Raw genomic sequence first — 16,879 nt, forward strand, 5'->3', positions numbered from 1 at the left:
GTCATTTAATAACTGAATCATTTAATTTGTTTGTATCTTTTTATTTTGCTTCATTGTTCTGCATGTTTGCCCTTTGATTGTGTGATTCATACTAATTAATATTATAAAACTCACAATACAAAAATTCATTTTCACTAAGCCGAATAATTTCCTTTTATTTTTAGGTATTTATTTTTACCGATCACCAGCTTTACTATGCGCGACTAAATCTCATATAATCGTATACAATGCATTGTAACAGCTTTTATAGATAACGGTAAAAAATAAAAGGAAAATATTGAAAAAAATTGATTTCCTATACAGCTTCTGTAATTGACTCAAATACTTTCCACGTTACAATGGCATTAGTGTGATCTTCACACAAATGCAATGGTAAATTACGGCTTGTTATGCACACGTATGCAGACATTGCGGCTAATGGCTCGTACATTTTGCTATCTGGTTTGATATGCTTGATATCTCAGGAACTTGTTTGCGACAAGTTGTCTCTTAGGATCACTCGATCATTACATATACTCCTTACTTATATATATATATTACGAGATAATGCAACAAACTTAATTTCGCTTTCCTCCTTTTTTATACGAGTAATAAAAAAAAGTAAATTTGCCGGAATTGTCTGGTGTTTTCATGTTGGGAATGTCTGTGAATTTTTACAATTATTTGCACTCAATAAGGAAAAACAACTAAGTTGGGCTACGCACAGTTAATAATAATGATAGCAATGTATGTAGGTATTTGGATTTTTCTTGAGTGTTATTATATATTTAAAACTGACGATTATTGTGTCACTTTTCGCAACTAGGCTTTGAAATAATTAACTTCTTAACCCTCAAATGCCCATTTGTTATTTAAGAAGTGGTTTGCTATAAAAAAAAAAAAATTTTTCACAAAAAATTGCAGTTCATTACTCCGCTTCTGTGGTCAAGCTCTAATCCACGCACTGGATTCGGCTACAACATCCTCTAAAGTGGTGGAACAAAGTAGGATTAGCCCTGCCACCTTGGGTGAAAACTATAAAATAACCTTAAACTGGGTCCCGGGACACCGGAAAATTGAAGGTAACGAAAAAGCAGATGAACTGGCAAGAGGGGGATCTACCATGAATAACGCTCTTGCCATTCTCAGTATTCACACCATTAGGTGTAGTCAAGAATGCAATTTTCCTAAAATACCTTCGAATCGCAGATTGTAGATGGAGAGACCAGACGAAATCAAAAATTAGTAGAACGTTATGGCCCACCTAAAACCTCAAGCAATCGTATACATTGATAAATATGAAGCGACGGAACGCCTGTAGACTAACGGCAGTCGTAACTGGCTTTTGGTCTATTGAAGAACAAGCCGCGAAAATGGGCTTCCTTCACAGCGCATACTGTCATAGTTGTAAACAACCGGAAAAAAAGGAAACAATCTTCCATTTCCTCTGTGAATGCCCTGCCCTACGGAAGGACAGAATTTTAAACCTGGTCAAACCGCTGCTCGAGAGTCTCGAAGCTTAGACGTTAACAGCCTAATAGTTCCGCACAGACTGGACATAATCTTACTGTAAATAACTATTAAACAAGTTGGTAACGAGGATGTGGCACCAAAATGGTGCGGAAGCGCTATTTGGATTTTGGATGAATCACCACTCCAACTTACCAACAAACCAACCACTTGCGAAAATTAACCTCAATTTTACTCACTTTTTATTATTGATATCAGATGTGTTAAAATGGTCTTTCATCGGGATCCGGACAAAAATTTTGCAACGCTGTGCAACAATAATGCCGTGATTCTGATATGCGATCTGGTTCTATTTATGATCCATTCTTTTCGTTTTTTTTCGACGGTAGTTTCGCAGCACAGCCTTTTCTAATTGGTAGCATCAACAAGTGAATGAAGTAATTTATTCAGAAAGAAGTTTTATATTTACGGCAATTTTTTGCAGAATGTTCTAGTGCTACCATAAACTATTTATAATATTATACTTAAATTAATTACCTCCTGAAAACCCGATTTCCAGTTGAAATATCGTTATTTGTAAACATGTACTCATGCGAAAGCAACAACAAAGTTATCGAGCAAGATTCGCCGTTAGCGTATATGGTTATACCTAATTAAACTGGTATAACTCACTATCTTACAAACACATGTAATTTAAGACGGCTTTCACAATAGATCAGCTCTGGTCGCAGTGCGTAATGGCCTTCTAATAATAATAATAATAAGACGGCTCTATTACAGCGTTGCCAAGATATGTTCATTTATACCAGTTGCTTCATATATCCGCCAAAAAGAAGAGGCCTATTATTACTAACAAAGAAGAAGGGTTCTATCAGTGCTGCCAACACCTATAAAAATGATCCGGGTTGTCTCCGTTGGAATTAAGCAGTATGCTGAGCTAGATAACCTAAGACATCACGCTAATAATTTCACTTTGCGAAGACAGGCGGAAAAGAAAGGTGTTCCTTATATTTCTAACTTGTAATATATTTAGGTTAAACAAAAGAAAACTAAACTTAGTGGCTGTAAAAGCGAGTGTTCAGTTCATTACATATAAGGTGGCAACGTGAATTTAACGGTTAAATAAAGCATTAATACAGTAATTGGAGGTTAGTTACTCACGTCGTGTTTAGTTTCGAGATTATTGCCAAACGCATTATTTCGAAAACGAAAGATGTTCAAATCATATTTGCATAAGTCGGATGAGTGACCAAACAATATTGTATCATACAATGAACGAATTGTAGTCCAATAAAGAATATTCCCACTTTTCAATTTAATTTTTTTCGATTTTTACAATATTTGATTCTATAGAGCAAGGGGAGTGTAATAATTTTGTTTGTCGAACGATTTAAACAATAAGAATGGTGTAGGAACCCCGTTAGAGATAAGGTTCTCTAAAAAAAAAAACATTAAAAAGTTTCAAAAAAATCACAGAAAGTGTTGGAAAATATATGTTACCATGAAGGGACCAAAATAGATCGAAAAGAATTTAGGTTGTAAATTTCATTGATACATATTCGGTTGTTAAAGTGCTTACTTAAGGATTCGCATCAACATCACAGTTCTACTTCTAACTCCAATCTGTATAAATTCGATTAGTATAGGGTGTCCTCTTAAGAGCGTACACTTTGAAATTCGAAGGGTTTATTTGAAAAGTTTTGATGTCTGTATGATTAACGAACCTTATACGATTGTTTATGTCTATACCAGCCATCTCTTCGAGATTTTCAAAAAGTGGTGTGCCAAGGGTTAACATCCTTACCTTCCACAGGGCAGGGCATTCACAGAGGAAGTAGAAGATAGGTTGATTACAACTACCTTCAGAGACAATGGTTACCGATATCGCTCCATGATCACCGATTTTTTGTAGTTATTCAACAAGTAAAATTAACTGGAGGATCAAACTATTATTATTTGAAATATCTATTTGTTTTATATAGTATATCTATGAAATTCTATATTAACAGTATTCTAACGCATGGGCTGAAAAGTCCCGGGCCTAGTCCAACATAGATGGCACTAGTTTTATTGCATTCACCTCTTTTCCAGTTAGTACGAACTTTAAAAAGGCATCTAGCCCTTCAAATTTCATGATATTCCATTAATTAGTTCGTGAGTTATTGTGTAAGAGTGAAGCTACTTTTAATATTTTCAAAACAATGGATTAGAGGGAATTTCGTGTTTTAATTTTACACCGTTTCTTGATGGGAAAAATACCGTTCAAGCGAAGTAATGTCTAGTTATGGGGACTTCGCTCCATTAGAAGCAACAATAAAACGGTTGCGCATGGTTTGCCGACTTTAAAGTGGTCGTAGAGTCACCGATGTTGACAACGCATTGGACGTCCAAATGAGGCGGTAACACCAAAAAAATGTACAAAATCGTTTTGAATGATCGAAGGGTGAAGTTGCGCGAGTTTGCTGACATCGTAAAGATATCAAAAGAAGGTGTTGACTTTATATTGTATGAGCATTTGACTATGAGAAAGCTCTGTTCAAAGTGGGTGCCACGTTTTCTCACTGTTGACCAAAAACAAGAAGTCATAAGTCAAACAAAACAATGACAAAACTGCATGAATTGGACTTCGAATTTCTCCCACATCCACTGTATTCGCCACATTTGTCTTCCAGCGACTACTGGCTGTTCACAGACCTAAAAAAATGCTCGCCGGTAAGAAATTCCGCTCAAATGAAGAGGTTATCGCTGAAACTGAGGCCTGTATTGAGGCAAAAATAAATCGTTCTACAAAAGTGATATTGAAATGTTAGAGTGGCGCTGGAATTATTGCGTTGCTCTTAATGGAAATTAAGTTGTTTCGCGCTTTCTTTGTTAGGCCCGGCACTTTTCAGCCCATGTGTTATCTGCGCCGTCTATTTGAATTCAGTAATCAAAGGGACATAGTTTAGATCGTTTGTGTAGTATAGTTTTTGATATACGATTACTAATGGGTAATTTTTTAGCTATTATCTTTTTAAACAGTTTAAACAGCTGACACACGTTTCGTGTTTTGTTTCACTGTCAAACATCTTCAGTTTGGTCTATAATTTAACGGTTTGGTATTGTGACTAAATTTAGAACCAAATTTACATTATTGGACATCAAACCACCAACACGCTTACGTAGAGTGCGAACTGAAGAAAATATCGCAGATGTATCGGCCAGTGGTAATGATGACCATCAATTATCGATTCGTCGCCGTTCGCAGCAATTGAGTCTCTGTTAATCAACACCGTGGAAAATTTTGCGAAAGGATTTAGGTGTGAAGCCCTTAAAATACAGCTGGTGCAAGAATTGAAGTCGAACGACCTACCGCAACGCAGAATTTTTGGTGAATGGACTCTTGGGAAGTTGGCCGAATATTCGCATTTTTATCGAAAAATTGTGTTCAGCGACGAAGCTTATTTTTGTATCAATGGGTACGTAAATAAGCAGAATTGTCGATTTTGGAGTGAAGATCAGCCAGAAGAATTGCAAGTGGTACCAATGTATCCAGAAAAGGTCACAGTTTGCTGCGGTTTATGGGCTGGAGGTATCATCGGACCGTACTTCTTCAAAGATGCTGCGAATCGTAACGTAACTGTGAATGGTGAGCGCTACCGTGAAATGATACTCAACTTTTTTTGCCCAAAATGCAAGAGCTTGACTTGCATGACATGTGGTTTCAGCAAGACGGTGCCACATGCCACACAGCACGCGTAACAATGATCTTGTTGAAAGGCGAGTTCGGTGAACATTTTATTTCACATTCGGGACCTGTCAGTTGGCCACCCAGATCGTGCGATATAACGCCTTTAGATTATTTTTTGTGGGGCTATGTTAAGGTACTTGACCACCTTATAAGTTTCAAAAAATTAATTTTTTTTTTTTTTACATTTTTTCAATCCTTATACTTTTAAAAATCATCACCTGAAACTGTTTTTTTAAATTCGAATTCTAACAAAGTGAAATCAGTGAAAATGTGCAGGCGCATCCTGCACTCATTACTTGCTGACTCAGCGGAAAGAAAATAGCAAGTTTTAACTTTAAACGCGTTTTTCCAGAAATTACTTTTTTTCGAATGGCGGACACTTGATCTCCGAAACTGCTTAGCCGATTTTAATGATTTTGGTCTTGTTTTATTTGTTAAGATGTTTTGTATGCCAATTTACCACATTTTGCAAAAAAAAAGTTAATAAAGTATTGCTTTTTAAGCATAACATTGTGAAAAACAGGGGTGTTTTCTTAACTTTTTTTCAAACATCCGCCATTTTTTTATTATTTTTTTTTTTTGTCAGTTTGTGGTAAATTCTCACGCAAGGAACCTTCCTTTTGAAAATTTTGTTTCTCTCTTTTGTTTTAGAATTACCATTTCTAAGATTAACTGTCCGCCGCAAGACATGATTTTCTTCAGGCCTCGACTTTGGCGCCTCCTGGATATATGTTAAAAAAAGAAATTTTAATAAATCAATTTTTTTTTTATTATATAAGCTCTAAATAAAAATTAAAAAAAAAATTTATTTTAATATATTATTCAGAACATGAAAAAAAAATTATTGAATATGTTGTACTTTTTAGCTTTCCAAGGTGGTCAAGTACCTTAAAGCTCATGTCTATTCAGACAAGCCTACTTCAATTAACGCATTGGAAGAAAACAATAAAGCATTTATATGTGAGACACTGGCCGAAACATTGGAAAGAGTATGCCAAAATTGGACTAAGCGGATGAACCATTTGAAGCGCAGTCAACATTTGCATGAAATAATCTTCAAACATTAAATTATATGAACTGTACTATCGATTTAAATAAAAATTTCATGCATTTTTCTGAATTTTACGTGGGTTTTTTTTTGAAAAACTTTCCTATAGCTCTTAAAAAATCACCCTTTAGATTTTCCTTTTCTTTTTTATATACATATGTTCATACATATGCATAGGTGAATATATACATATATTATATAAGTAGAAACGGTTTTTGGTTATAAAGGTTGTCAAAAAAGTCTTGCGGTATTTCCGCAAGCTTGTCTTTGCAAGCGCGTAGTTCTAGTTGTATTCGTCGCATCGGTTCACGCTAGAGCTTTTTGGAAAGCTCTTTTCACGTGCTAACACGTGTTTGATTAATTGTTGTTTGCTTTTAGTCGTTCGTGAGTTATAGCGTCGCAAACATGGAGCAAAATAAAGAGAAAATACGGCATATTTTACAGTTCTACTACGATAAAGGCAAAAATGCATCTCATGCTGCCAATAAAATTTGTGCAGTTTATGGACTCGATACAGTTTCCATTTCCACCGCACAACGATGGTTTCAACGTTTTCGTTCTGGTGCAGAGGTGATCGAAGATGCGCCACGGTCCGGAAGGCCTGTCGTCGAAAATTGCGATAAAATCGCTGAATTGATCGAAAGAGACCGGCATAGTAGCAGCCGTAGCATCGGCCAAGAGCTGGGCATGAGTCATCAAACCGTTATAAACCATTTGAAGAAGCTTGGATTCAAAAAGAAGCTCGATGTATGGGTGCCACACGACTTGACGCAAAAAAACATTTTTGCCCGTATGGATGCATGCGAATCGCTTCTGAATCGCAACAAAATCGACCCGTTTTTGAAGCGGATGGTGACTGGCGATGAAAAGTGGGTCACTTACGACAACGTGAAGCGCAAACGGTCGTGGTCGAAAAGCGGTGAAGCTGCCCAGACCGTGGCCAAGCCTGGATTGACGGCCAGGAAGGTTCTTCTGTGTGTTTGGTGGGATTGGCAGGGAATCATCCACTATGAGCTGCTCCCCTATGGCCAAACGCTCAATTCGGACCTGTACTGCCAACAACTGGACCGCTTGAATGCAGCACTCATGCAGAAGAGGCCATCTTTGATCAACAGAGGCCAAATTGTCTTCGATCAGGACAACGCCAGGCCACACACATCTTTGGTGACGCGCCAGAAGCTCCGGGAGCTCGGATGGGAGGTTCTTTTGCATCCACCGTATAGTCCGGATCTCGCACCAAGTGATTACCACCTATTTCTGTCCATGGCGAACGAGTTTGGTAGTCGGAAGTTGTCCACAAGAGAGTCCTGTGAAAATTGGCTCTCCGAGTTTTTTGACAATAGGGAAGCGAGCTTCTATAAGAGGGGCATTATGAAGTTGGCATCTCGTTGGGAACTCGTCATCGAACAAAATATTAGGAGCGGAACTTAAAGACTTTTTCAGTCTGTCTGCAATTCTTAAGCAGATTATTAATTTTTTAACAACGAACATCCCTCTAAGAACGTCTTAGCTCTACGTGTAGTAAAAGCTAATGTTAACAAGTAAAACACTTTATATATTCGCCGCATGTTTATAATGGAATATCATAGTCATACAAGCGGCCGATTGCGATACACAAACGAATTTGAATTATATACGCATATACGCAACAAGACATAATTTTGTGGGCCTATTTTTTTCAATTTAAATATTCGTCTTGGTATTCTCGTTCCATATTTAACACTTCTTTCTAAAATTTAGTTTCAACATATAAAAAGGAACCGTGGTTTTTATTCGATCTCACTAATATTTATTTTGGATGTAATTGATTAAGGAGCAACACGTGTACCAAGTTCTTGTCGCAGCATAAACATGCTTGCATACACGAATGCCGCTTGAGTGACAGTCCTTGGCCGGATATAAATCTGGGTCGTTCCGGTACCGTAGAATCGACTGTCATGGGATTCAACTTTGGGTTTTTTGTTAGCGCGTTATCGGTATACATATATACGTCTCAATACATATTTGGCTTGTGTTGTATTTCATTTTTTGGTTTTATCATTTTTACTAAATTTTGCATAATTTATAATAGAGATTTATGCTTTTTTCCTTTCTGAAAATTATAGTTATATGGGAGGCGGGCGTGGTTATTAATACCAATACTTTGGACAAAGAGTAGCACATGTACCAAGTTTCATATAATATATACATTTTTGCTTGAGTTACCGTTATACATATATGTATGTATGTGTTTATAGTTTTGTTCGCGAAGCTGAACGTTTTTTGATAACTATCTAAAACTATAAGTTCTTGGAGTTCGTATACGTAAATAAATATCCAGCAAAATAAGAAACACTGTGATCGAGCGCACCACCAAAATTTAATTCAGCTTTGGAAAAAGTAAATGTAAAGAATTTAAATATGAAAGAAGTAAGTAAATCTACCTGGTATTCTATGAAATATGCCTGGGGAAAACACTACGATATGTCCAGGGCTTTGCATTTTCCACTTTCCTTATTTCAATTTTAATGTTCAATGAAACTTTCAAGTTTTTAATGCTTTTCTGATCGTTTACTTTTGTAAATATGTATATTTATCGTAGAGAGAGAGATCAGATCATACTTCGCTGCTATAATATAATATTTACAGGAAAACTGGGCGAACAAACATTATATCTATCTGGGTTACCTTATCTGTTACATACAACCGCTATAGAAACAAGATTATAATACCCTTGTGCACAAATGCGCGTGAATTAAAAAATATGTATGTTAATGTTAATAAATGTAAGGCTATTTTTTATGTTTATCTGTATATTTATCCTCTTTTTTCAGAGTTCGGGCATCTCTACATATGACCTAACATTATTGGATTTATGACAACATATTTAATTGAACCTAGCGAATAGTTATTGTATGGCTGTTCGATGAATGGATGTTTTGACTCTGTAATAAAATAAATAATAATTACATTGAGTACGCGGACAAGTAAAACATGAGTGTTATAATTCGTTTGCAAAATTTGCCGTGGTCGGCAAACGCATTGGATATACGTCAATTTTTCAAAGGCCTCTCGATACCGGATGGAGGTGTACACATTGTCGGTGGTGAAATGGGCGATGCTTTTATCGCATTCAGGTAGATATTTAAACTTGTTAAATTTAGTATTAATTTTAAGAAAAGATGAAAGATAAATGAATTGAGTCATTCTGATTTGGGTAAGAAATATTCAATGTAAAAAAAAGGATTAAATAAGGAAGGTTGCATTCATAAATTTAAAAGGTAAGCTAAAATATTTCCATTGGTAATTTATATTTTTATATAAGTAGATATACTGATGATTGGATAACTCTAAAAAACTTGTTTTACTTTTGGGGTTCGTATAATATATATAATATATAAAATATAAATACAACTAAGTTCAACTACGCTCTTATGCCGAAGCTATCCACCGACTCATGTTTCGTAATGATATATTGCGGCAGAATTAATTCGTGTTTGTATTCTATATCAAGCGTAAGTAAGAACATCATTGAGAGTGACGTCATTGCCAGCAATATTTTGGGCAGAAGATTGATCAACTCGAATTGTGAGGTTACTCTTTGCTCAGCTCGCTTATCAAATGCAACAATTTTGTTTACTGACATAGTCAACGAGTTCTTAATAACGGGGTTTCCTATGGGGATATAACAGTTTTCTTTTTAAAGGTAGACGCACTCATACAAGTATATTGTTTTTATGGATTGGTAAGGTTTACGAAGTTCACGAAAAGGCAACATTCAGAAAATGATAAAAAATATTATCGACATTGTTCGTTGGCGCGCTTACTGCAATTAAACCAGGCGAGCTGTAAATAAGTATCTACAACCCCTTCACTATTCAATGTTCCTGTTCATTCCACGCCGTTCACATGAATTGGGAATCTCTCAATCTACATTGATTCGAATAGTAAAGTCTCTTGATTAATTGAAGCACCGAAACTTCTCCGATTTGGCTCTACAAAGTTATGTTATGACCCTATTTAACTTAAAACCCTTCCTTAAAGTTACCAAAAATTGTGCGACATTTTCAAATTCCTCTATTTCCTTGGTAGATCTTCGCAATCTTTATTCGCTTACGTTCTTGCATCTCAACATCAATGCCCACGTAAAATAAAAAATAGGCCGTATTTTATTAAATAAGGTTAGCAGATAGGTAGCGGAATTAGCAATATGTGGCGTCATGAAAACCACGCCATCCATGGCTTTGGACATCATGCTACATCTGCCACCCCTAGATCTCTTCTGCAAATACTCAGCGGCCTGCTCCGCTTTAAGGCTCAAAGCGAGCTCACAATGGAGAACTGTCACACATGGACATTCAACCATCTTAGACTCCTACACGGATATACCCAGTGGCTGTGATTATCACCCTCCCATTCTTTGCTTCGAAAGGAATTTCCTAATGAAAATCCCTTCTAGACTGGAATGGCTTGAAGAAGATCCAACAACCAACACACATGTTAAGATCTACACGGACGGATCCAAAATGAACACCGGTGTAGGATCAGGGTTATTTTGCGAAGAGCTTTCTATTAGTGAATCCTTTAAACTACTCACTGCAGCGTTTTTTAAGTGGAAATAAACGCTATTCCTGAAGCCTTAAAATGGTTAAAGATAAACAGAATATCATCAACGGATATCTGCATTCTATCAGACAGCCAAGCTGCCCTACGAGCCCTGGATGCATTCCAAACAACATCAAGTAGTGTCTTACGTTGTCGCCAATCTCTAAATGAGATGGCCAAGCAATATCGTATAATCTTATGCTGGGTTTCATAGATATACCAGGGAACTGTATGGCAGACCAACTTGCAGGAGAAGGCGTGCCAGACATAAGTAATTTTATGGAGATACCTCTCGCAACTTGTAAGCTTCTCATTAAGGACGCACTAATCAGTTCTGCAAATCAAAGATGGATTAGCGCTAACACCTGTGAAATTGCTAGGCAAACATGGCCAAGGCTAAACTTACGTCTGTCCAAGAGTATTATAAAACTGAGTAGACTTCAAATCTGGGCCTTAGTAGCTGCCCTCACAGGACATTGTCTCATAGGAAATCATGCAAGGAGGTAAGGCGTTTACACGCATGACTTCTTTCGTAGCTGCAGAAATGAGGTGGAATTGGAAACAATTCAACAACTTTTTTGCACATGCCCGGCTCTAGCCAGAAGCAGGAACCGATTTTTAAAATCCTACTTCTTAACGAATATAGATAATCTATACACTTTAGGTATCAACCACCTTTTACGCTTTGTCAAAAGCTCAGGATGGTTCAATATGAAGAGAGAAATGTAGCCCAGCTCCCGCGGCTCACAACGAACCCATTTCGTGGTCTAAGTGGCATCGTTGTCTCTATGTGCGATGAGGCTGCCAAACCTAACCTAGCAGATAGGTTAGGTTTATGGTTGCCCATAAGAGGGTCCACTTGGACAATAAATCGTCATCCTTTGCGACACCATTAGCAAGGAGAAATGGAAAAAGAGAGGATAGAGAAGGACAATGGGGAAAGTAATTTAATTAAAACAATAAAGATGTGAAATATAAAATTGGTTCCAGCTTTATTTTTAAATTTCTGTGTATGTAGCGCCATATTTTTGTCGTTTAATACTACTTTTTACAGAAGACCATAGACAGTAACGGTGCTACTTACGGTCCTCATTTCCAAAGAAATATGTTCCGATAATGCCGCCATGGCATATACCGCACCAAACAGCCAATCTTGGTTTATACATGATTATTTGGCTGAATACTTATGCATTGTGTTAGCTCCAATGATAACAATTTAACTTGGTAACATAGCCACTATGGGCGACCATGAGCACTTGCCTCAAGTTTTTCGATTATAGAATTATAACAATCGAAAATATCAGTCCAATTTTTTAATTAATTTTCGAGCGAAATAGTAAATTGTAGGAATCTGGAGAAAAACAACAATTATATGTATTGTCCATACATAACAGTCACAGCAAAAATTATGCGCACACATTTACTGCTAGTTGTGACAGAGCGCTGCCAGATTTAAAACACGCAGTAAGTGATATTAGTGTCTAAGAACAACAAAACAATCATATTTAAAAGTCACTGAAATGGTTAAATTAAGTTCCGACACTGTTCATCACATTATTGAGCGTTATGTGTGCGAAAATTGTGTTCAAAATAAGCAAAAACTCCGTATAAAAAGATGTTCAATGAACTTGCGAAGAGTACAGGAAAATCCACATACTTGCGTTCCAAGAATTGCAAATAGAGTTGAAAAATTTCTTGGGGAAAAGTGTCATCCTGTCATCCTATTCGCAGTGTTCTAAGAGATGCTGATTTCCATAGACGCACAGCCCCCAACAAGACATTTTGGGGTTGCCGAAACCGTACAGCCAGATTGAAGTTTGCAAGAGTCCAAGTAACTAAAGATGCAAATTTTCGTAACATCATAATTTTTGCTGACGAAAAAACAAGTTTAACCTTTTCAGATCATACGACAAAGCTTTGTTTTGAGGAAATCAAATACACAGCTACAGCCACAAAATCTGCGCAGCACAATCAAGCACCATGGAGAACATATGAAAGTATGGAGATGCGTGTCATCTGAAGGAAGCGTAACTTTTATTGAAAGTAATTTGGATAGGCATAAATATTTGGATATATTAGAGGAAATTTTTAACAAAGTACCGCAAAATTAAGTTTCTATCATATAACGATCCGAAGCTTAAATCGGCCCTTGAATGATTGGCTCATTTGGATTGGTATCATATCGATCATGGACTTGATAACTTTTGGCCGATTCTAAACAAAGGGATTCGAAAACATGAAGTTCGAAACCCATCTGACCTCAAAGATACGTTAAAAATAGAATGACAAACATTTTTTCTCAATATACTAAAAAGTTGGTGGAATCGGTCCCAAAGAGGGTCCTGGCTGTTACTGACAATAGGCGCTACCTCACCAAATATTAATTTACTACTGCCTTGAACTTTATATTGCCATTATAGTTATAAGAAATGTTTTATTGAGATTTGTTTTATTTTTTGTTAATCTCATTATGGTGTTTAAAAATTTAATTATATTTTGTTTGGCTGTGAGCCGCTGTATAAACTTTTAGTACACGTATTGAGTGATGACCAATTTAGGTATTTTTTTTATGGACTCATTTTATGTGGCCACAAAGCGAGAATGTACGCAGGTGTTTCCACGACAATTGGATCTTGTATTCTTATATGAACCTCATACAGCTATGCAATTTAAACTTGGTTTTGGATTAATTTTTATCCGTTCAAGCCCAGTTATTTGCAGCTAAAGGCTTCAGGTTATTAGTAAAGGGTTTTCCAATAACAGGTGTTATCCATCGCTATCGAGAGATGATTAACGATTTTTTATGGCCGGAATTGGATGGTATTGATCTGGACAACGTTTATTTTCAACAAGACGGCGCTACGTGCCACAAAAGCAACGAAACCATTGATCTTTACGGGAAAAGTTTCCGGACTGTGTTATCTCTCGAAGAGGTGATCACAATGGGCCACCGAGATCTTGTGATTTAACACCTTGTGACTTTTTTCTTTGCGGCCACGTGAAAGAGAAGGTCTACGCCAACAGCCCAGGGTCGATTCAAGACCTCAAAGATGGAATTCTTGAGTCTATCGAGGATATAGGGCAGCCACTTTGCAATTCCGTTATGGACAATTTCATGAAAAGGATATTGCTCTGTAAGCGTGGTCGTCGTGGGAGTCATTTGCCTGATGTTATTTTCCACTATTAACGGCATACCTCTCTCTTTATAATGAAACAAACATCCGGTCATTTATATTAAAAAATATCATTTTTCTTTGAATATCAAAATAACACCTCTTATTAGATAGCCCTTTATGTTCCTGTCTTGTAAGACGAAAAAAAAATCATCATAGCTCGGTCCAGTCACCGATTACAGGAAAAGCTTTTTCCGAATCGCTTCTTAATCTCGGCACACAATGTCATTCTGTAGGAATTTAACGTTGAAATGGAAGGGGGAACATCGCTCTGCTGTTATTTTGGACTGAGTAGGCAGCTGAGGTTTGAAGTACTCTCTTGATCAATATAACGCACCTTGTGAATGCTTCATTATGCTCGTCCATTATTATGCTCGTATTATGCAAAACGTTGGATGTTGACAACATCTGAAAGATACGACGGTCATTCACGAGTTGAGGAGAATGTACACCAAATTGAATGGAATGGTGAAGTCTTTAAGTTTTGCAAGGTCATGACTATAGCACAGTGGCTTAAAAATAATTTACTCAGCTGCCTAGATGATGGAAGAATGGATTGAAATGCTCCAACTCGAATTGTATTTATTGAGGTTACTGCTGAAGAAAGGACGCCGCCTTTGTACGTCGCCTCTGTACGTCGCTTCACGTTTTTTTATTGTTGGACACATAAGGTGAATTCCAAAATGTGCTACTGTAAGCATCAGTCTCCAGAGATGATAATAGGTGTCCAATATAAACAGCTATGGCATATTATATGTATACTTAGACTTGCCATAAATACTGTGACAAATTTTACAATGCATACGGCGAGAACAAATTCATGCTTTTGTTCGTGTGCATTGACTACTCATAAATTATACTCATCTTCGAGGCAAAATTCGTTTGTTAACAATGTAGAAGGAGCTAATCGCATTGCAGTGATTGCATTACAAAAGTGTGGTAAAAGTGCACGTGAGATCTACGAATTGCTGAAAAAACTTAATATTTCGAGAATGTTTGTTTACCGCACGATCAATCATTTTTCCCAAACGTCTGAAGTCACAGACAGAAAAAGAAGTGGTCGTCCTCGCGTGGTTCGAACCAGTGCAACCATAGAAGTCGTTCGAGAAAGAATTCTCAGAAATCCCCTTAGAAAGCAGAACATCATGTCCAGGGAAATTAATGCATCGACCAGATCCATGTCAAAATTAATTAGAGATGATCTCCTCATGAAAGCCTTCCGTGGCTCAACTGGTCATCTTTTGGCAACGCGCTTAAAGAAAATTAGACTCGACAGATGCTAGTAGCTTCTTCGGTGGCACGCGATCAACGGCCATGAAAATATACTTTTCACAGATGAGAAGATTTTCACTGTTGAAGAAGTTTTAACGAAGCAAAACGACAAAATCTATGCGAAAACTTCTAAAGACGCAAAACCACCCAGCAGTGGCTAAAACACAATATTCCGCAAAAGATGGGCCGTCTGGAAGTCCAGATCTGAATCCTCTAGGAAATTGGAAACAAGTCCTATCGAAGATCTGACAGAAATGTGAAGAGTCTCAAACAATCTTTGGTTCGAGCAGCGACGTCAATATCCATGGAAATCGTGCGTGCTGCAATAGTTGAATGGGCTAATCGTTTGAAGGCTTGTGTAAAAGCAAATGGTGACCAATTCGAATGAGAATTTCATTTTTTTTAATATTTACGTGATTGAATAAAAGTAACTTCATTAAGGAAGTATTATAATTTAATATCTATAACGGACTTAACTTGTAACACAGCACTCATGTCAGGACTAAGTATATAAATGGCGCTTACATCCTTTTAGGGTGTCTGGCCGAACTCCTCCTCTTATTTGTGGCGTGTATTGTGAAGTTGTTTCACAAATAGAGGGATCTACAGTTTTAAGCCGACTCCGAACGACGAATTGTTTTTCATGGCAGAAATACACTCGGAGGTTTGCCATTGCCTGCCGAGGGGCGACCGCTATTAGAAAAAACATTTGGTGTTTCACGGATATTCGAACCTACGTTCTCCGAATTCCGAATGGTAATGACGCACCAAGTAAGTTTCGCAAATTGGACGCCTATTGTGGTTTAGAATTCTCCCACACTTAGAATCTTAACCACTAGTACTCCGAAGTTATAGTGTTCATTCAATTAAAATATGATATATTATATTATGGTACTCAAAAATTCTCATCAGGCATAAGAAAGCAATTATTGATATATGAGTTTTAGACAGCATACACTTATATTGCATTTTGTACGATATATTTATCTATGCGAGGTAAGTGCAGAGTACTTTACTGCTATATAAAATAATTAAATACAAATAAGATAACGCCGGATTAATGCAGAGAGCTTTCAGATACCAATACTGGGCATAGTAATCGGCAAGATTATCGACAACGTGGCACTCTTAAAGTAAAGTGTTGCAAAAGAAGTCTCTACAAATTTACGTGTAAATAACCAATGTAAGAGGAAATAGTAATTTTGCCAGGGTTTGATTTTTGTAATAGCAATACGACCACGTATACAGAACTATGTACCTTCGTTGTGCCACCCGTTGCACGGATCCACCATATACCTATGGACACAAATAAAGAATGTGAGTATACATATGTATGTATTAGTAAGGATCATTTGTGGTCTGTAATTATGTTCGGTAGGCATAAAACAATTCGACAGCCTCCCATTTAATCTAAGAACATGCATCCTAAAAATCTAAGGGTAGGCATAGCCACAGCCCATATAAAGGGTGGGCCATGAAAAATTTGCTTTTTGAATCGGCAAAAAAAAAACTAATCAATGATTTTTCAAACTTTTTTTATTTTGAAGATTGAGCGTTGTCATTTATGAATGAAAAATAATATCGTTCAAATGACTGCCACGACTGGCTTTACAGTAGGCCATT

General features: G+C 36.9%; 1 protein-coding gene across 3 annotated transcripts in view; it reads left to right on the forward strand.

Annotated features, from left to right (window-relative positions):
- Positions 1-16,879, forward strand: part of LOC129240311 (probable WRKY transcription factor protein 1) — a 59,490-nt gene that overhangs the window by 28,292 nt on the left and 14,319 nt on the right. The window contains exons 1-3 of one of the 3 annotated variants that reach the window (XM_054876035.1): positions 8,621-8,636; positions 8,856-8,972; positions 9,041-9,343. In XM_054876035.1, coding sequence (XP_054732010.1) covers positions 9,201-9,343 — 143 coding nt within the window. In that variant the 5' untranslated portion in view covers positions 8,621-8,636; positions 8,856-8,972; positions 9,041-9,200. Of the gene's footprint in view, positions 1-8,620; positions 8,637-8,855; positions 8,973-9,040; positions 9,344-16,879 lie in introns of those variants that run through there. The other 2 variants (XM_054876034.1, XM_054876033.1) reach the window with 2 other exon arrangements.

Source organism: Anastrepha obliqua, chromosome 3, assembly GCF_027943255.1.
Source record: "Anastrepha obliqua isolate idAnaObli1 chromosome 3, idAnaObli1_1.0, whole genome shotgun sequence".
Taxonomy (NCBI): Eukaryota; Metazoa; Arthropoda; class Insecta; order Diptera; family Tephritidae; genus Anastrepha; species Anastrepha obliqua.